A 22,790-nucleotide genomic window follows, 5' to 3' on the forward strand; every position below is an offset into this window, starting at 1 on the left:
AAATGAAGTTCAAAAGAAACAGTAAATTTTTCAAAATTTTAAAGGAGAATAAGAAATATTCTTAATTTATTTTTATGGAGGTATAATTGACACATAACATGATAATATTTTTAACTATACAACATAATGACTCAACATTGTATATATCATTAAATGACAACCCCAGTAATTCTAGTTGACATCTGTCACCATATATAGTCACAATTTTTTTTTTGTGATGAGAATTTTTGATATCTACTCTTAGAAACTTTCAATACATAACACATAGTGTTAGTAGTTATAATCACCATGCTGTACATTACACCTCCATGACTTATTTATTTTATAACTCCCTTCATTTCACCCACCCCCTACTTCTCGTTCTAGCAACCAACAATCTGTTTTCTGTATCTACGAGGTTTTTGTTTTATTTTAGATTCCACGTATAAATGAGATCATACAGAATTTGTCTTCCTCTGACTTATCTCACTTAGTACAATGCGCTTGAGGTCCATCCATGTTGTTGCAATGGCAAGATTTCATTCTTTTTTTATGGCTGAATGAGATATTTTTTAAATAGTGCATAACAAATATAAATTTTAATGATATTAACAGCATGTGGCACTATCTCTGAGTGATTTTAAACATAGTATTGAATAATTATTATCTGTATCTCTTCAGTATTTAAAAAAGACAATATTATCTTGTCTTCAATTTTTATGGATAAAATGTAAGTTCCTTAAGACACTTTATAAGCCCTTCAACAAAGCTCTGAATGTTTTTGTGGTATATAGTAAAGTTTCTTGACCCAGACTATAACTTAAAAATAGCCTCAGAGTTTGAGAAATTGCTGGTCCAGTGACCTTGCTAAAGTTACTACAAAGGAGATATTAAGAAGTAAAAAAAAAAAAATTATTTTTTAATTCTTTTAAGAAGTAAAAAAATATTTTAAATCAAGGATTTGAGTAAACAAATTTCTGTTAAAAAACAAAGAAAAAATGACAAATGTAGAATCATTTTGAAACTCAATGACGTAAGAAGGAGTAAAATTGAAAAAACTTATGTTCATTTATATTACTCTGCTGCTTCTGAATTAACAGAATATGCCAAAATCCCAACTTGATACATCTTCTCAATTATCCATATGCATTAAATATCTCAGGCTTATGGCTTACCTGTGCTCACATTTGGTGCTCTCTAAAAGGAATAGTTAATTCCTTTTAGAGTTATTTCTGGAAGGGAAATACTGCCAAGCGAGATGTGTAAACTCTTGCCTAGTGAGCTTATGCAGTAACTTTGACAAATGGTACTTGAATCAGTGGAAAGACATTTATAGTTTCTCTGGAAACCTAAGAGTGAACAGCATTGAAATAAGCAGCGAAAGGTGCTAAATCAACAAAAGTGATATGATTTCTAGGTTTGTTTTAATAGAAAAGTCTCCAAATAACTAAATCAATGCCTCATTTGGTCTTTGTTCTTCAACCATCATTTGCCATGTTAATTTCCTTCCTAGTTCAATCCTTCTTCCATATCCTTCTCTGATTATGTCTTGTTCTCTAATACAAATCACTCTTCAAATTATAAATAACCTATACAAAGAATTCCAAAATATTTTCAGGAAACCAGATCTTTATATTCAGTCTGCAATACATTACATTGATTAATGCAGTATTTTTCTATTTACTTCATAGGCCGCCTTAGGTGCTTCTTTTTTCTGCCCTGTCCCCCTGCTAAGAAACAAAATGAGAAAGTATTGAATGACAAGTTATTGGTTAAAGAAAGGTCTTGGGATGAGAATTGGAAAGTAATCTCAAACTGTAGGATCCTGATCCACTTCACAATATATGAGCATTCTTAGCTACAGAAACAAAACACATATACATGCACAAACCAAACAACAAACCAAAAAACAATGGATTCCTACTAACTCTGTATGCTCTTTCATGGAACACAGAAACAACATTAAAAATACAAATCTACAGTAGGACAAGGTTTATATGTATGAGTTCTAGTTGGCAGGTGTCATGTAGGATATAGCTTGACAAAGGAAGGGCCACATTGATAATTAATACATGAATGGCAGAGGTGAGATGTGAATAGATTGTTTACATCAGTAATTGAAAAAAATTAAAAATAATCTGCTTCCCCACCGCTTAGGTTTTTTTTTTTTTTTTTTTTTTTCCCTCTACAGTCTTTTTCTTTCACTTTTGGGACACATTGTATACTTTCCTAAGAGTGTCTAAGTAATCCCTATATTGTGCAAAAAATCCTCCAAATTTGGTGGAGGAAAATTCAGTGTAGTTCAGCTGTTATCATACTTTCTGTTTAAACCTGACTTATATATTATATCTTTGCTAACACAAAGGAGTAATTCTGCTAAGTCTGCCCATCCAATAGTTACATTTATAGAAGAAACAAAGAAATGTTATTTTCAGTCAAAATAGTCTTTTATGGGGCGCCTGGGTGGCTCAGTTGTTAAGTGTCTGCCTTCGGGTCAGGTCATGATCCCAGGGTCCTGGGGTCAAGCCCCACATCGGGCTCCCTGCTCAGCGAGAAGCCTGCTTCTCCCTCTCCCGCTCCCCTTGCTTGTGTTCCCTCTCTCGCTATGTCTCTCTCCCTGTCAAATAAATAAAATCTTTTTAAAAAATAGTCTTTTATCATTTTATATGCATTAAAATTAGAAATGTTGATTTTATCACACTTGCTTCTTTTTAATAAAAATAATTTCTGTCCTGATTATTAATATTTTAGTATACAATGCAAAGAATGAAGACTCAGTGAAGAGCAATTCAGGCCATTAATTGTAGTAAGTGGTACTCTCTTCATTATGTTGGGCAAGAGTGAGTTTATATCCATCCATCTCTTTATAACTATCAATATTATCCTGATTTGCCAACCCAGACCTTTCTACTGAATGCCATGTGTTCAACCACTCATTAGTCTTTTTCACATAGATAGCTCTTAAGCACATAAAAGTCAATATAGCCATGAATTAACACTCTCTTCACTGATCTTTATATTATACTTCTAATCTTGTAGAGAGACTCGTCACTGACCCAAGTCCTTAAGCCAGATACTCAAGTGACATTTGAATCACTCCATTTCCCTTATAGCCCACTTTCAATCAGTAGTCTTGCCCTTAAAAACTTACTCCAAAATGTCTCACATATCCTTTCCTTCATTTCATATCTACTGTTAAATTTAGATCTGACTGCCGTGATTCCCATTTTGATGTCCCTGACATCAATTCGTTTCCTACACTGTTCAGATCACATCATGCTTGACTTAGCAACAGTGTTTGTCACTTGGATAATTTTCTGTTCCTTGAAATATTTTTCTAGGAAGTTACACTCTCTTGATTTTCTTCTTTACTCAATGATTACTGGTCATGTGTTGCTTCCATATTTTCTCCCAAACTCATTGACATAGGGCAGTGTTCAATATTTGAGCTTCTTCTATTCACTCATCCCTTTGCTAATCTCATCATGCTTAATGGCTTTAAATATTATCTTTATGCTGACCACATTTATAACGCTAGTCTGGACTGCTCCTCTAAACACCAACATAATATGTGCCAGCTGAACTTCTCTGTCTGGTGTCTAGGAAACATATTACAGCTCATGTCCAAAGTCAAATTCCTGAACTCCAACCACTCCCCACACAAAATTCCCACAGTTTTCTGTATCTATCCAAAATCTTGGGTCACACTCCATTCCTGTTTTGCTTTCATACTACAGATCTCATTACAAAACACTACCTTCAAGACATACCCAATGTCCAACGCATCTCCTCACTTATATTCTAACTAAATTTATTGTAAATATCTCCTAACCTATCTCCTTAATACCACCTTCTTCCACACGGTCTTTTCCCAACCCAGCAGCCAAAACAGTCACGTTAAGACAGATGAGATCCTGGCATTCTTTTGCTCAAAACCTGCCAATCGCTTCCCATCTCATTTATTTGAAGGTCTTACAATAATGTGCATGTCCTAAATAATCTGGCCAATCATGTTATTCTGATCTCATCTCTTCTTGTTCTTTTTGCGTTAGAGATGCTGGCTGTACAAATTTCCAAATGATAAGAATCTTAAAACTCCATTATTTATAGGAAGTTATATTCTGTGTGTTCATTGCATATCAGTCATATGGAGGTCAATTTCATTTTACCTCTTCTCTTTATTCTATAAATACTATTTTTACCTGGACTGATAAAATATATTTACATGCACCATAACTGAAATATTTGAAATATATGTGTTTCTGTATATGTATGTGTATATGCACTCCAGCTCTGGCAAGAAGTGTTGGGTGGGTAGGTGAGAGAGAGGGAAGAAAAAATAATATTTAGGAAATACACAGTCTTGGTTTAATGGTGTTGGGGTAGATCTAGAAAGCCAACTATGAGTAATAAATGTGTGTATGCATGTATTATATGTGTCTGCATGTGTGCATGTGTCCGCATGTTCGTGTGTATGCATGTATGTATATGTATCTCTGTGTGTGTATTCCAAATTTGAATGCCATTGTTGTGTAGCAAAATTACCCCAAAACCCAGAGTTTTCAAAACAGCAGTAATTTTGGAAATCAGGCAGTTGAGAAGGGTTTGTCTGGGCAATTCTTTGATCCATGTGGCATTGGCCTGGTTATTTGGTAGCATTCAGCTGACACCTGGACTTGTGTGGATGTTTAAAGATGTGTCTATTCATATGCCTATTGCTTCAGTGGGAAGAGCTGGAGGATCTCAGATGGATCTCTTGCCCTTTCTATCTCAGGACTTCTCTATGTGGTCCCTTTTGCTGGGTAGCTAAACTACTTACTCAAAGATCAAGGTAGAAGTTTTCAGTCCTCTTAAGTCCAGGGATAAAATTGCATTATAATGTGACTTCCATTGTACTGTATTCATCAAATCAATCATAGTTCAACCCTGATTAGTAGTACTGATATTTGATTCCCTGCAAAAAGAAGAACATAAACAGTTATTGTCCACTAGGAGCAAGATGAATCTTTGGTTTCTAAGTTTATCAGTCTTTCTTCTGTTGTACAAAAGACTCAGTCCTGTGGTCTCTGGGTGGCTCACTTGGTAAAGCATCTGCCTTTGGCTCAGGTCATGATCTCAGGGTCCTGGGATGGAGCCCAGCATCAGGTTCCCTGCTCAGTGAGGAGTCTGCTTTGCCCTCTCCCCTTGCCCCTCCCCCCCCACTCGTGCTTGTGCTCTCTCTCTCTCTCAAATTAAGAAAAAAAAGACTCAATCTTTAGCTTTTGGAGTCATATCTTTCAGTTACCCAGAATTATCCATGATTTGTCTGACATCTTGATTTTCCTCAGAACTTGGATTCCAGTGCTATGAGAACCCAACCAGGCCAAGGCAACCAGAGATTGCTTTTGAAACACAGTGGCAAGATATAGACATCTTTCCAAAATCCATTTCAGCCTCTTTTGTAGCATTTTCCCTGAACTCACAAGAAATCAGAAAATCACAGGGAAGTGATTATGACAGCAGAGTCTGAATTCTAATTGTACAGACTAAACGTTGGCTATCTCATACCTCTCTGTCCTTGGACAGTTTTCTTATCCTTTCTATTCTTGCAATCCCTTTATGCTGAAAGCCTGAAAATGTGTAGAATGTTTGGCCATCACAAATGTCCTGGCAGCCCTATGATTTTATTGGTATGCTTATTAAATACATTCACTAGCAAGACTGGCCTTTTGAAATTATAGCTTACATTGAAACACCAATAACAGATATAAAAATAAACAAAATGCAAAAAAAAGAAAGAAAATCCAAATAAACCATTCAAAGTAAGAAGTATCTTTAACAATTTATCAATGCAACTGTATTCTCCTTGAGTCTGTCTGATTTCTGCCTCTAAATCCACAGAGGGGGTAATACCTACTTTTGTGATGATGTTCCCCTCTCCTTATCTTCTCTGTCTTCCCCAACTCCCTTCCCCCTGCCCTCTCTTCCTGTCTCTCTTTCAAAACAGGCCAACCCTTTCCTATAGACTCCACAAGGTTAATTCCTTGAGATAATGCCACTGTAGCATTAGGATTTTAGTGTCAGGAAATCCTGGATTATATTTCAAGTTTTGCAAGTTTCTGGTCTGGGGAGAGTGACTTAAGCTTTGAGGTTTTTCTCTTATCGAGTGTATGGGCAAAATATATGAGATATATACCTGAAGGGAGTGCCTGAGTCATAGTTCATACTCAAAACATTGAATTCCCCTTCTTTTTCTCCCCAGGAGCAATAAAATGCTTCACCATCAATTTTAATGATAGGAAGAGAAAAAAAATAGAGAGGAGGAAAAATTGAATCTTCCTACTAAAGCATAAAAATGTCTTCCTTCATGAATTTATGGTTGTTAATTCCATGAGTCATAGCTTGAAGCTAAATATGTTGAGGGTTCTTTTTGTTCTTCTTTTAATTTTGGGATGCCAGGGTTTTACAGAATATTATATATTTTTCCTTAAAAATAAAATCAATTGTATAACAAAAATATAAATAAAATCTGAAGTAATCTATTACCCACTGGAACTTTAGAGTTTCAAATGTGCTAAATGTAGCTGTAGAGATTACGTCATCAGCTCAGCCACAGTCAGTAACAACATCTGACAAGTAGTGAAGCTTAGTCACACTTTCCACAGGGGCAGCAACAGAGCTTTTCAAACTTTCAGTCACTTGAGGAACAAAACAGAGAAATATTCAGAGAGTATTTTAATCACTGAGTACCTAATCTCTACTATTCTCCAACAATCATTTTCCAAGAAATCCAGTTTTCTTTATACAGCTATGCACATTCCAGATCCTCACCTTTGTTCTTATCAGATCCCCTTTCCATGGATATCCTATTTCTCTGTTCATGCTTCCATAATCTACAAATATTCTGTTCCACCATAAAGTACTCTTTGATCAAATACTCATCCATTTTGATAACTATGACCTCTGATGTCTGGGTTTTGTTTACTATTTAATAAAATATATTTTCTGTATTGCTTAATTTTGCAGATTTATATATGTACCTCCCTATCAATAAATACCCTAATCATAAAATTCTAATGTCACAAGCTCTGCCCTATATGTTTCTGTATCTCACATTTTATACAGAGCCGAAACACATTCAACATACATTGAATTGGTGATGAATGAAGAAAATATATTTCTGGAGCTGTCTTCCTGATGGATATATATAGATTTAATACCTAAAAGTTTTTGCTTTCAATATAAACAAGAACTTACGGAAACCCCGTAATCCTTACAAAGTCAGTATGGAAAATTTAGAATATGTAGCTGAATAGATATCGTATATGATATACTCAATAATGAAACAAACAACAATTGAATAGCTAATATAATGAATCTGCCAGATACCTAGTACACCACAGTCAGGCAGTTAGAAAGTTGAATTTTTACTGCCTAGGTTTTAAGTGTCATCATGTAGAAAATGATTAATGAAACTTCTAAACATTTCAAGTCTCTCAGTGTTCATATTATTTTAAAGAAACATCTTCCAATGAAATATGAGCATCTTGAAGACAGATATCTTGTCTTCTCAACTCTAGGTGGATATCTCAAATTTGATCATTCATGAGAATTACAGAAGGAGCTTGTCACAAAAACTGATACTTTGACCCACTCCCCCAGATTCTAATTCAGTAGATCAAAGGTGGCTTCCTTAAATTTGCATGATAATTGGCACTCCATGTGATTTTTGTTATTAGGTGGCCCTTGTGCCTCATTAGAGAAATACGGGGGGACTCCTATATATTTTAATGTACATTACATAATGATATGATAGACTTTAAATGAATGAATGAGTAATGGAGTAAATTAAGAAAGAAACATAAGAAGGAGACAAAGTGTGTTGTAGTTTAGACATGGAAGAAAGCATGCCCGTTTCTCTTGTAAATGCATATGTGGACCTTGGTTGTTTCTGTAGTAATCTGAATGTGCACGCTGGTTTATTTGTTCTAACCTTTAGGAATTTTATTTTGTGGTCTTGTGTAGTATTACCTAAGGAACTAGATTTGTACATTTCCATCTTAAATTCTTTTTAGTGGGTAAAAATGCAAGAACACATTTTGCAGGATATATTGCTCTATATGAATATTGTCAGTCAGGGAAAAAAAACATATGGTAGGCCCGTGAGCCAGGTTCTAACAAGTAATGCTTATAACCACAGATGAGTTTTCAATGTTACGAACTTGTATTCAGCAGAGAGTAATTCCCAGTTACAAGCCCCTACATATCAAGGTGATCGGGAAGCAGTAGTCAGAAGGTAATTTTCAGGCAGTGGGGCACCTGCAATCATTTACCAGGAAGGTAATAAGAAACAAAACAAAATGATACAAGGGTAATCACATCCTGTTGATCCAACCCAGCTTCACAAGATAATAAGAGGCAACTTTTCTGGTTAAAATTTTTGAAGTAAACATTACTAGGGAAGCTTATTCCAACAAACATTCAGAATATGGTATTACCAGTTACCTAGCATGTTTTTAATAAAAATAAACAAACAACAACAATAACAACAAAAAACAATAAAATAATTTTGGTAATTAATTTAGCTGCTCTGTATTTTTTTTTTAATTTACTTAAAGAAAAGACCATGTGGTAGGTATGTCCTTTTTATCAAGTTTATTTGGAAGGCAAAAGTAAGTTACAGTACAACCACTGGGTAGATTGATACATGGCAGAAAGAGCCAAACAAACATCATTTCTTACTTGGACTGTGCAAATATAGTTTATCCAAGCTTTTTACATGAGCTTAGGCTTCACAGTTTTGAAAAATGTATATATTTGTTGTCTGTGTGCATGTGTGTATCCCCGTATGTATAGTCATTTATTGGCATGAAAAGATGGAGATAAAAAGTAAAGAAATGTATAAATACATAGTGGCAGCGCTTCATCTTTTGAGTTTTGTCTTTTCAAACTATGGCCTGCACCCACTTGCACTGGACTCACCTGAAGGTGTTGTTACGGCTGTTGGGGGTGGTCATTAAGAGGATATGACCTCCAGTTGACCTACAAGCTGAACCCAGGCAATCAAAGATTCCTCACCTCCTCCCTTGTCTTTGAAATATTCTTTCTACCCACTATCCCATAGTGGAAGCAGTTTTTTAAGAAAGCAGTCTGAGTAAGCAGTATGTTGTTGAGACCATCTAGACTGTTTTTATGACTGAAACCACTTAAGTCCTCTGTATAAACTTTTAGAGAACATTCTTGTAAGTGGGTATGGAGATATACTCATCTTACAGCTTTCCAAGGCCAGTCTTATATGTAAGTTCCTTTGCTTTTTAAAACTGCCACCTAACAATCTGGAGAGGCCAGCCTCTTTCTTTGGTCTCCATCTATGGGGGGAAATTTTTAAATCATCAATGGACTGAATATTTGTGTACCCCCCCAAATTCATTATGTTGAAACCCTAACTCCCAAAGTGATGATATTTTGAGATGGGGCCTTTAAAAGGAATTAGGTTTAAATTAGGTCATAAGGGTGGGGCCCTCATGACAGAATTAGTGGATTTATAAGAAGCACAAGAGAACCATATTTCCCTTTTTTATCTTTGTGTACAAATTGGGGGAAAGCCATATGAAGACATAGTGAGAAGGCAGCTGCCTGCAAGCCAGGAAGAGAGCTCTCACCAGGAAAAAAGATGACACAGACATTACACCCTTAAAAAAAAAGTAACCCAAAATGGATCAGAGACCTAAATATAAAACACAAAACTCTAAAATTCCTACAAGGAATTGGGAGAAAATCTAGATGACCTTGGACATGGCAATGATGTTTTAAATATAACACTAAAGTCATGAACTGTGAAAGAAATTAATTGTTAACCTTGACTCCAACTTTTTTTTTTAATTCTACACTGTGAATGATATTGTTAAGAGAATAAGGAGATAAGTCATATCCTGGCAGAAAATATTCGAAAAAGACAAATCTGATAAAGGACTATTACCTAAAATATACAACAAACTTAAAACTCAACAGTAAGAAAACCAATAACCCAATTTAAAAACTGGACAAAAGACCTAACAGACACCTCATCAAAGAAGACATACATATGAGAATAAGAATTTGAAAAACTGCTCAACATCATATACACAGGGAAATGCAAATGAAAACAACAAGACACCACTACACCCCTAATACAATGGACAAAATCTGGAACATTGACTACAACAAATGTTGGACAGGATGTGGAGCAACAGTAAGTCTCATTTACTGTTGGTGGGAATGCAAAATCGTACAGCCACTTTGGCAGTTGGGCAGTTTCTTACAAAATTAAACAGAGTCTTACCGTATGATCCAGGAATCATGCTCCTTGATATTTACTCAAGGATTTGAAAACTTATGTTCACACAAAAACAGTATACAGGTATTTATAACAGTTTCATTCATACTTACCAAAACTTGGAAGCAACCAAGATTTCCTTCGGTAGGTGAATGTATAAACAAACCGTATATCCAAAAAACGGAATATTATCTAGCACTAAAAAGAAATGAGCTATCAAGCCATGAAAAGACATTGAGAATCTTTAAATACCTATTATCAAGTGAAAAAGGCAATCTGAAAATATATACTGTATGATTCCGATTATATGATTTCTGAAAAAGACAAAATTATGAAAAGAGTAAAAAGATCAGTGGTTTCCAGGTATTGAGGGAGGGGGAGATAAATAGATGGAGCAGAAAAGATTTTTAAGGCAGTTAAACTACTCAATACTATAATGATGAATATATTCCATCATTGTCCAAACCCATAGAAAGTACAACACCAAGTGATCCCTAATATAAACTAAGGACTTTGGGTGATAATGAGGTTCAATATAGGTTCATCAATTATAGCAAATGCACCATTCTGATGCAGGATGTTGATAGTGGGAAAGCTGTGTGTGTGTACTCCGAGAAGGAATAGGGAGAGGGTTCACGATAACTGTACTTTCTTCTCAATTTTGCTGTGGACCTAAAACTGCTCTAAAAAAGTCTATTTAGAAGGAAAAAATAAGTTACTGGGCATCAGCTGTGTTCTAGGCTACCCCACTTACAAGCATCTGGGCAATGTGTTAGAAGGAGATTATTGTATACTGGGATCATATTCCTATGACAATTTGACAGAGCATTCTCCAGTTACCTATGTGCCTTTGGGGGAAGTCATAGCTAAGCACATCCACTGCACCATCTTGAAGAGAACTGTGAGTTGAAATGGGTTCTTAGATAATCATTTCTGAGAAATATGTATCAACCCTGGACATACTGTTTTCTTTCCATAAGCAAATTTGGCTGACAAGTTTCTTCTCACCTTGTGTCTGATGTAACTCTACTATAAAAGAAGGGATATAATGGCAATGGAATGAAATAACTGAAATTCATACTCTAAAACAGGGCTTGTGCTGATTTCTCTTCTCTGATTCTCTTAAATGAATAACATTCAAATTGTATAAATATATCTATCATTCACTTTGTAATGATTGATTTTACTGTTATATTTTTATATTTAGCAAATAACACTTAAATGATTTCATTGTAAACCTTTATCCTGGACAATAATCTCAAACTTCTACACACCAGAGCCAAGTCCCATTTATAATGTATTATTTTTAGAGCATCTTTATTTTTTTTCAAATATTAGAAAATATATGTTTCTTTCATAAAATATTTTCATAAATTACTTGCTTGTTCATTTCTGCATCAATTCAATTCTTTTTTATACAATTATCACATGTGATAAAACATTGCTCTTTTTAATAAGGATGCTTGAGGCTTTTTTGTATGCATGAATTAGTTGAATCATTTATTACCATATTATTATAATTTCTCTTGATAAGAATAATTTTCATTTTTATTTAGCTTCAGGAAAATTTTCCTGAACTCCCTCAATTAAAAATTCACAAATATTGAAAGTTGTGGGATCGATTTTCCTGGTTCCTGAGGCTCTCCTCTCAAAGTCATTACACATACAATCAATTTGGTAAAAAAAAATACTGCTTCAGTGTTCTATATTCAAACTGATTGACTAATCCTTTCCACTTCTAAAAGACTATTTTTAATTTGAATATGCAACCCTATTTACTCTCATTATATCAATATACTGTCTATAAAAATGTTTGTTAAACTCTGTAGTTGGCAGTTATTATAATTGGCATTGTCCTATGAATTGCACTACTAACTAATCAATTGTGTGTTTGGTTGAAGCCATTGGTGCCTTTCTCAAAAAGTGACATGATCTCTGGGGCGCCTGGGTGACTCAGTAGGTTAAGCCTCTGACTTTGGCTCAGGTCATGATCTCACGGTCCTAGGATCTCATGATCTCAGGGTTCTGGGATTGAGTCTTGTGTTGGGCTGTGCACTCAGCTGGCAGTCTCCTTGTCCCTCTCCCTCTGCCCCTCCCTGTACTTGTGCTTGCTCGCTCTCTCTCTCTCAAATAAATATTTTTTTAAAAAGTGACATGATTCAAATATTTTTTAAGAAGTAAAAAAACGTAGTTGTTAAATGTTGACCTATGTATGGAGTAGCAAATGTGTTTATATTATATATTTATATGCATATATAAAATAAATGTAAATACATATATGCATATACTTATTTATAATATAGCTCATCTACATGAGGACTTTTTTTTTATAACTCAGGTAATAGTCCCTGACCCTCTGGAAAATGTGTTTCAAAGTTTTTAAATTTAAGGTTCTACTGACAAAGCTATCTAATTTATATGTACCTATGTTTGATACAAATGGAGATATAACACATAACATTTTTTTATATCTTTATTGAATCCAAGTACTAGTTCATAAAAAAGTACCTTTAATGTGTCCTTTGGCACTATGAAATCAAGAATGTGATTTTTACCTGGTATTTTTGGAATCAATTTCATCACTTTGTTTTGCTTAGGTACTTAGATCTAGTTCTTATTGTGGTTGTTATATCCTTTTAAAAACAGTGACTTTCTTAATCTGATAAATGTTAAAATGACTCCTGCCTACAATCTTTGTTCAAGTACCCACAATTCTTCAATGTTTTCCATCATCAAACTTTGACAACCCTGTCAGGAAGCTATGTAAATTGTTCTGTAAAGAGGAAGATTAACCTCTCCTCAAATCATCTTATCTGACGATTGTGAGGAGCACAACTTGTGAAATATTTAGTAATCCAGCAGAGGAGCAAGCTTGGGCTGTGCAGCTGCCCTCCAAAGTACCCTAAGGAACACAAAGAAATGAGCTTCCTCTTTTTTTTTTTTAATCATGTTATGTTAATCACCATACATTACATCATCAGTTTTTGATGTAGTGTTCCATGATTCATTGTCTGCGTATAACACTAGGTGCTCCACTCAGTATGTGCCCTCTTTAATACCCATCACCAGGCTAACCCATCCCCCCCACCCGCCCTCCCCTCTAGAACCCTCAGTTTGTTTCTGAGAGTCCATAGTCTCTTTTTTTAAAAAAAAATTATTGTTATGTTAATCACCATACATTACATCATTAGTTTTTGATGTAGTGTTCCATGATTCATTGTTTGTGTATGACACCCAGTGCTCCATGCAGAACGTGCCCTCTTTAATACCCATCACCAGGATACCCACCCTCCCCCCCTCCCCTCAGAACCCTCAGTTTGTTTTTCAGAGTCCATCATCTCTCATGGTTAATGGGCTTCTTAATTGCCATGAATAGAATGTTTTGGGATTTGTGGTTTTAAACAAAGGATTCGAGGGTGCCTGGGTGGCTCAATTGGTTAAGCGGCTGCCTTCAGCTCAGGTCATGATCCCAGGGTCCTGGGATTGAGTCCCGCATAGGGCTCCCTGCTCAGCGGAGAGCCTACTTCTCCCTCTCCCTCTGCCAGCCTCTCTGCCTACTTGTGTTCTCTCTCTCTATCTCTGTCAAATAAATAAATAAAATCTTAAAAAAAAAAAAAAAACAAAGGATTCGATGACATGGTTTTAGTAACATTTTTAAGGCAGTGTTTGTCTCAGAAGACTGGCTTTCTCATGAAAGTATTTCATTTAAAAATGCACTTCTTAAAACAGAAAGAAAAAAGGTATATCTGTGCTATTTCTCATTTAATATATAATCCATACTGTTTTTTTTTAATATGTATTACAGGAGTTATTAGAACTGCCTTACATAATATGGACAGAGAAGCCAGAGAACACTATTCAGTGGTCATTCAAGCCAAAGACATGGCTGGACAAGTTGGTGGGCTTTCTGGATCGACAACGGTCAACATCACCCTGACTGATGTCAACGACAACCCCCCACGGTTTCCTCAGAGTATGTACTGGTTTCTTATGACTTACATTTATTACTCTTTATTTGCATAAAACAAAATGAAATACTTAAGTATATGATGTCATGTTACTGTTAACTTAAATGGGAATATTTTGTGTTTGTGCTATATGGTTTCCTTTCTATACACAAGAGTAAAGAAATCACTCTGCTTATTGTCTCCTAAACCCGGTAGATAATTGCCACCATGTTAAAAAATATGTGTTTCAGTTGGCATTATAGTTAAATATTAAAAATGATATACTGGTACTAAGTACCACTAAGTATATCTTGCATTTGCTAAAGCAGTTATGTATTAATAAGGTATACAGGGAGATACCCAAAATACATTCTGATCCTGACATTCTACTCTTGCAAAAAAAAAAAAAAAATTGCATATGTGCTTTTGGTGACTGAAATTAAAAAAAACAAAATCATGTTAAGAATGGATGCTCTCCACACCCACCCACCCATCCACACACACGCATGCACATACAAAACATCCCACAGCAAGGTGCAGCTAATACAATAAGGTCTGCTCTCAGTAGAATATGAACCTTGTAAATGGAGGGCACAAACTTTCAGGCAATTCAGGGTCAGAAGGTGTCAGTTCTGTTGAGTGTGAAGAAAAAATGGTGTTTATGACATCATCAGAATGGGAAAGAAATACATTTCAGTATTTCTAATGTGGCAGAAATTGTGGATGACATTTTATAGAATAATCTTTAATTATCATAAAAATCCTGTAGGGGTGCTATCCCTTATGTCCTTTCGACACATGATGTTTGAAAACTGCAATAAAGTAGACACCATGGTATGTCAATACAGGCTTTTCACAAGTTTGTGTAAAATACTTTCCCCCACTATATCTCTTAATATTTCTCTTGGTACACTCCAGGCCTAGCCACAATGGTATACTGCCTGTTCCCAAAATATAATAGTCTTACACATTCTTAATTCAACCCAGAATTTTCCATATTCACATTTCTCTGTTTAAAAGTCTTGTTATAATTTTCTCTGAAATTTGTTGCAGAATTAAAGAGTTAATAAATTCTTGTTTTCTGTTACATGGCACTTTCATGTTATATTTATTTCCATAGGTACATATGGCTTCTACTATTATAAGTCTCTTTAAGTAAGAATGATGCTTAAATTGTCTATGTAACATTAAGTGTTCAGATCAGAGCCCAGCCCTTGATAAATGATTGCTAGATGAATGAGTGGATGAGTTGAATTTAAATACTCTTTCAAACTACCATTGTTAAAAGACATACAAGTCAAGTTCATAGTTAGGTAGCATCAGTTTAAAATATTGGTTCTAGAGATGGGGCATCTGTGTGGCACAGTTGGTTGAGCATCAACTCTTTGGTCATTAGATTGAGCCCCGCACTGGGCTCTGCTCTCCACGTGGACTCTGCTTTAGACTCTCTCTTCCTTTGTCCCTCCCCCCACTCTCTTTCCCTAAAATAAATAAGCAAATCTTTAAAATATATATATTGGTTCTAGAGATAGATTATGTGACCTGATTCATTCATGTGGCCTTTGTTCTATGAAGAAAGTAGGTTTATTATAAATCATAGATAAGTTCATATTACATTAAACCACAAAATTCAATTTTATAACTTTACAAATTACAGTGCATTTTTGTATTTATTTCATCACTCAGTTCACACAATGTGCACATACACATATACCACTCTATTAATGCTATTCTTTTGTAGTATAAAGACACTAAAGTTCAACGATTTTTTTTAATGAGCAATAATGCTAACCTCAATTGAACATAAAGTGTATTACAGTTTACAAAGGCAACTTGTCTACCTTATTTTCAAGTAGATACTATCGCTGCTATTTGAAAGATATAGATTAATATTACACCTCTTAATAGAATGAAATTTAAGGGGTACACTACAAAGATTCAATAATGCTTGATCAGGATGCAAATAGCATCTCTCACTCTCTCCCTCCTTTTCTCATAAACTAATTTTTAAATTTATGAGTCCATTAAAGTTGATTTTAAAAATCAACAGAAAACTGTACTTGTGATAAATATGGAGAAATTATTCCTAATTTTATTCTTTTGATTAATAACAGGGTTATTGTTGAAACATCAGGTTATGGTGAAAACTGTTATCTTACCTGATGGGGAAACAGAATAAATGTACACTCTCTGAGTGAACTCAATGTATCTAGGAAGGTCTACCTTTCTTCCATCAGGAGCAGTCTATGCAGAATGACAGGCAGATGTCAACCGTGCCACATTGTGAGACGCACTTAGAGTTTTGAAGCAGAGTCAGTACGCACCCAGAACCTTACACTCTGACTTGTTTAAGAGATACTTTAATCTGTACTCATATTGCATTAAACACAATACTGCTTTCAGAATAATTAGTGTCATCTTGACAAGAGTGGCTTGTAGTAAATTATTTTTAATTTACCTCTAAGCATCATAACTCATCAAATGGCTACATATATAATGGCAAACTGTAAATGCTTGGCGAGAAAAGAGATATATTATGAGGACTTATGTTCATGAAGCACCATGAAATGCACAAATCTTTATAGAATTCAACTTATGTAAAGATTATATCCAGTCATCAAATGGATCCAGTAGTTTGTTTCTCTTAAGATGTGACTTTTTTACAGGTCTCCTTCTGACTTCTTTCTCATTTCACCTGTCTCAGAGAGCCATTGTTTTTATATCACTACTATGATCAACTCTAGTATAAACATCTGCACACAAAACTTTGCAAAAATATTCCTTCAAAGCATTTTTCCCCTTTTTCTTTTGTCTGTAACCTACCATGCCCCGAGGAAGTGAATCAGTTTGTTATATCTTGTACTTTCATGTTATCACTGTATTTTTTAATTTGAAATAAATTGACTCTGAACAAGTGTTTGAAAACTAGGGAATGAACTAGACTGATAATTTCCTTTATGAAGACTTTACACTAGGTAGTTGCAAACCCAGTGACCTAGGATGAAAGGCAAATAAAGATCCAGGCTGAAGTACGCTGCCTGTCACTGTCAGGGAGACAGAGGGCAGAATAGAGACCGGTTGGTACATGCCTAAGAATAGGATGGCCACTGCTCAGTTCTACATAGTGCATACATGTGGCCAGGAAAATGTTAAGAAAGGGAGACCCTTGCAAGATTCAGAGCGAAAGAACAAATCAGCCCTTCTATATTGAGTATTTACTCAAAGGACATAATTGATGCCCAATTCTCCTTCACAGAAAAATCTTGGGGTGTAAAATTCCCCCATATTATTCCTTCTCTTGAAAGGAATGTATTCCACTTCTTAAGATTCTTGCAATGCCCTTTTCTGGTTTTAACTATGTTACAGTAATATTGCAGTTATCGCTTAATTTATTCTTAGGTAGGTAAAAAGTCACTGACCTCCATTATTCTGTGTAAATAATACGCACACAAAAATCACTAACTTACATGAAAATTCACAAAGCGGACTTTCTGTACTCTAAATGAAAGGATCTGTATTTTTACAATTGCCTTTGAGTAAGTAAGAATGAATAACCTATTCATAGTTGATATAATGCTGTGGAATATTTGGAGGATCAAGGCCTAAAAGTTCAATAGATGGCACTACTTTCTATAATACTAAGAGTTACAGATGTTTACCTGCATTGAGGAAATCTTAATGTTGGTGAAAAATAAAACACAACTGATGAATATATTGATGTTGTTATGATTTCATTGATAGCAAAATATTTTAGAGGAAAGAACATTATTTTCACTTTATTATTTACATTTTCATGAAAAGAAATCTAAATGGCATTTAATATATTCAGCATTAATATTTTATTTGAAACAGGAATTGAAAGAAACAAAACAAGAAAGCCTCTCCTTTGTTCAATCAAAATGTGAAGTGTATGTTTTAATTACCAGCGAGTTGACATTTCTCTAGTGTACTTTAAAAATGATATCTAGTTCATTTTTTCTTTTTCTTCAAGTCTTTATTTAAATTCCAGTTAGTTAACATGCACTGTAATATTATTTTCTGGTGTAGAATTCAGTGTGTCCCTTACACACTATACCCAAGTGCCCTCCTTAATGCCCATCACCCATTTAGCTCAACCCCTGCCCACCTCTCCTCCAGCAACCCTCAGTTCTCTATATTTAAGAGTCTGTTCTATGATTTGCCTTTCTCTTTTTTTTTTTTTCCCTATGCTCATCTGTTTTGTTTCTCAAATTTCACATATGAGTGAAATCATATGGTATTTGTCTTTCTCTGACTTATTTTGCTTAACGTAATACTCTGTACTTCCACCCACATCATTGCAAATGGCAAGATTTCCTTCTTTTTATGGCTGAGTAATATTCCATTGTGTGTGTGTGTGCACATGTGTGTGCGTGTGTGTGTACCACTTTATCCATTCATCAGTCCATCCGGTGATGGACATTTGGGCTCGTTCCATAATTTGGGGTGCATGTGTCCCTTTAAATCTGTATTTTTGTATCCTTTGTATAAATACCTAGTAGTATAATTGCTGGATCATAGGGTAGCTCTATTTTTAACTTTTTGAGGAACCTCCATACTGTTTTCCAAAGTGTTTGCACCAGTTTGCATTCCTACCAACAGTGTAAGAGCCTTCCCCTTTCTCTTCATCCTCGCCAATATCGGTTTTTCCAGCCGGTGTTATTTTTAGCCATTGTGACAGGTGGGAGATGGTATCATTTTAGTCTGGTTACAGGTATGTATTTTGAAACTTGCTGAAGGTTTTTCTAAATGTCAGTATGTATTTCATTGAGATAGTGTCCTTATGTACTTTAGGAAAAGGTAAATTCTACAGCTTCATACTTAGTTTTCTACACATGTAAATTAGTTCAAGTTTATTCATTGTGCCATTCAACTTTCTATATCCATACGGAATTTTGTTTGTCGGCTATTGAGAAATATATGTTAATATATCCCACTATTTCACTGGATTGTTCAATTTATCCTTTTATTTTCTTTTGGTTTGGGGTTTTTTTTTTTAGATATAGTTTGAAATCATGTTACTGGATGTACACAGATTTAAGGCAAGATATAGTCCTCTTGGATTGAAAATGTTTCATTGTGGAACATCTCTCTAATAATCATCTATAACTTTAAGTCCATTTTATCTGTAATATAACACACCAGACTTTTTTTTATTTTTGATTAATGGTTAGATGGTATAATGTTTTCCATCATTTTACTTTCAAAGTATATTATTTTTATTTTTTAAAAGTTTCATATGAGCAAAAAAAAAAAGTTTCATATGAGCCACTAACCTAAGTTTCTGCTATTATTTTGTTTTACTTTAATCTGGTTTCACAGTATCTATTGCTTATTTTTATTTAATGTACATACAATTAATTACTGATATATTTCTGTTCAAGTCTACCACCTTGCTATTTTTTTTTAATTTTTGCCCTTTTTCTTCTTTTTTACATTCTTTGAATTAGTAATATTCTTCACTGTCTTCATTTTCTCCTTCAGTAACAATTTATTTTACTTCTCTTTTTCTTTAGTATTTGCTCTAGATATTATAATTTATTTTAGTTCATCTTAAATTATAATTTTATCATTTGAAATAAATGGAACAACTTTAAAACTGTTTAACCCCATTGCATTGATTTTTTTTTTGCTATTTTGACATCTTATATATTAAACCCTACATAAAATTGTCATTATTTTTGTTGTGTTAAATAGTAAATGATAATTTTTAAGTCAATAATAATTTATCCTTTTTGGTGGTATTTCTTCTTCCCTGTATTGCTGTGTTTGTAAAGGAAATTCTAAATTTTCTTAAAATATCCCTTTCTGCTGTTCCTTTTAGTACTGGTCTACTATCAATGAATTCTTTCCTTTTTTTTTTTAACTTATAATTTTGCTTGCTTTTTTTTAGATGGCATTCCCACTAGGAGTAGAATTCTAATTTGGAGGATTTTTCTTATTTTAGTAATAGATTATACAACTTAATTGTCTGCTGACCACCCTCTTGTCTGTTGAAAATCAGTTATCAGTCTTATTATTGCTTCACTGTAGATTAGTTTATTCTACTTTAATGGATCTTTCTTATTTTAAATATTTTCATTTGAATTTGATATTCAAGAGTTTAACTATGGTGCCCCTAAGAGGTACTTACTTAAAAAAAAAAAATCTGCTTTTCAGTTATAAGGAATTTTTAAGCTATTTTTTGTTAGTGCTAGAAAGTTTTGGTCAGCATTTATTCAAATATTTCTTTTATTTTACTTTATCACTTCTACTGGTTGTGCAAAAGCATGCATGCTAGGTCTTTTAGCTGTGTACTATAAATCTATTATTTTTTTTGTGTGTGTTTACTTATTATTTTTATCTCTCTCTTCTTAACTTGCATATTTTTATTGACCTACATTTTAGTACAATAATCTTTTCCACTGTGTTTATCCTCTAATAACTTGTCTATTAAAGCTATTATGTACACACTTCAGCATTGAAATATTTTTGTTGTATAATTTTCACGTGACTTATTAAATACACATTATTGGTATCCGCTAAAATTCTCTACTTTTTTCCCACATGTTCTTAAACATTAATCATGATCATTTCAAAACTCTTTTCTAATAATCCTAATATCAACATCATATCTAGGTATTTTTATTGTTTTTTTTTTTTCCCTTTTGGTTTTGGTAATTTTCCAATTAGAAGCCTGCCTTGGAATTATTGATTGAAGATTATGTATAAACACTTACAGAAGTCCCTGCTTATGTCATCTTCCTCCAAAGAGTTATTTTCTTGTAGATATATGGAATTTCATTTACCTAAATTAGTTAGATTTTCTTAGAACTGCTTTGTTTCATTTTCCCCTTATTCCTGGGATGTAGCTCTTATTCCTAAACACAAATTTTTCTCTAGTATCAATTGAAGCATTTACCAGTTCTGATTCCTAGTGTCTCCTGGCTTCTGAAATCTCTATTAGCTCTTTTGTCTTCCTGTTTTGCTTTGTCTTGGTTTCTTGGAGTCTCCACATACGCACATGTTGTATATGTATCTGCAATTATCATAGGAATATTGCTTCACATTTTGGGGACTATTTCTCTGATGTTTCTTCTTTCTATGCATTTGTTCTTATTTGAGCTACGATGCCAGGGCTGAACCCCAACCTCTCTCTCCACAAACTAATTGTTGCTTGGATTCTTTCCCCTTGCACTGCATATTTAAAAAATGCCCTGCATCATTGTCAATATAAAAACTCATATTGTTGGGGCATCTGGGTGGCTCAGTCAGTTAAGCATCTGCCTTCAGCTCAGGTCATGATCCCAGGGTCCTGGTATCGAGCCCTGAGTCTGGCTCCTGACTCAGCGGGAGCCTGCTTTTACCAGCCCAATCCCCACTCATGCTCTCTCTCTCTCTCACGTTCTCAAATAAATAAATAAACAAATAAAATCTTTAAAAAAACATATTGTTCTTACTTTTTCTCAAGGATTGTATCTTGGGGCACCTGGGTGGCTCAGTTGGTAAGCGTCTGCCTTTGGCTCAGGTCATGATCCTAGGACTTGGGATTGAGCGAGCCCTCAAGAGCCCTGCGTCTGGCTCCCTGCTTAGCAAGGAGCCTGCTTCTCCTTCTCCCTCTGCGTGCTGCTCCACCTGCTTGTTCTCTCTCTCTCTGTCAAATAAATAAATAAAATCTTAAAAAAAAAAAAAGGATCATATCTCATCCAGGCTTTTTACACTGAATACTCTCCAGTGACTTGAAATAGTCATTGTATGTTACTGTGCTGCTTCTGTAGCTATACTCCAGACACGATCACTTCACCATCTTCATTGGAATGACCAGCCCACTGAAGTTTCAATGGAAAGAACATGGATGATACATGAATAGTATGTCAACTTGATATCTAATATGGTTAGATTGAAAGTATAAATTCAAAAGAAAGCTGGAATTCTCAAATTAACTGTAAAACCTAAGTTATTGGTCTATTGTAAATATTTTTTCATTCTGCTTTGTAGAGTCAAAGTGTGTTTATTTAATGTTATGAGATTTAGTATATAAAATAAGAATAATTAAAAGGTATTATATGTTTATTCCATTAAACAGGGTACAGATACCTTTAGGGCATATTCTTTCATACAAGGTAATAGCTATAAATAAATAAGGCTGTGGCATTCTATTAATTTTAAAATTGAGTATTTTGAAATAATTTACGATAGTCTATTTAGTAACTTACCAGTTATAAAATGTCAATCATTTTATGATTTGTTCTTAATCTATTTGGCTGTATGCTATGGCAGAGTTGTAAGATTGATTCCTTTTCTTTTGCTCACCTATTTTGTATAGATATGCATGCTTATGGTAATAAGCATATATTTCTTAGAAATTATATGATTGTTACTAATTAGTCTTTACAAATCGTTTTTTTAATTCTTCACAGAATGCTGAAAAAAGTAGGAATGATCTGAAATTAGAATTTATAAGTTTACAGTTTCTTGGATTTTTATGTCATGTTTATGAATAAAAGTGAGAGAATGCTAAAAAAAAGTGGCCCCCTTTACTAGAACTTTGAAAAAAATTTCTTAAAGGATAA

General features: G+C 34.3%; 1 protein-coding gene across 2 annotated transcripts in view; it reads left to right on the plus strand.

Annotated features, from left to right (window-relative positions):
- CDH18 (cadherin 18) overlaps nt 1-22,790 on the plus strand; it is a 306,595-nt gene that overhangs the window by 177,897 nt on the left and 105,908 nt on the right. For both annotated transcript variants that reach the window (XM_021702504.1, XM_021702503.1), the window contains exon 4: nt 14,079-14,246. In XM_021702504.1, coding sequence (XP_021558179.1) covers nt 14,079-14,246 — 168 coding nt within the window. The remainder of the gene's footprint in view (nt 1-14,078; nt 14,247-22,790) is intronic.

Source organism: Neomonachus schauinslandi, chromosome 7, assembly GCF_002201575.2.
Source record: "Neomonachus schauinslandi chromosome 7, ASM220157v2, whole genome shotgun sequence".
Classification (NCBI taxonomy): domain Eukaryota; kingdom Metazoa; phylum Chordata; class Mammalia; order Carnivora; family Phocidae; genus Neomonachus; species Neomonachus schauinslandi.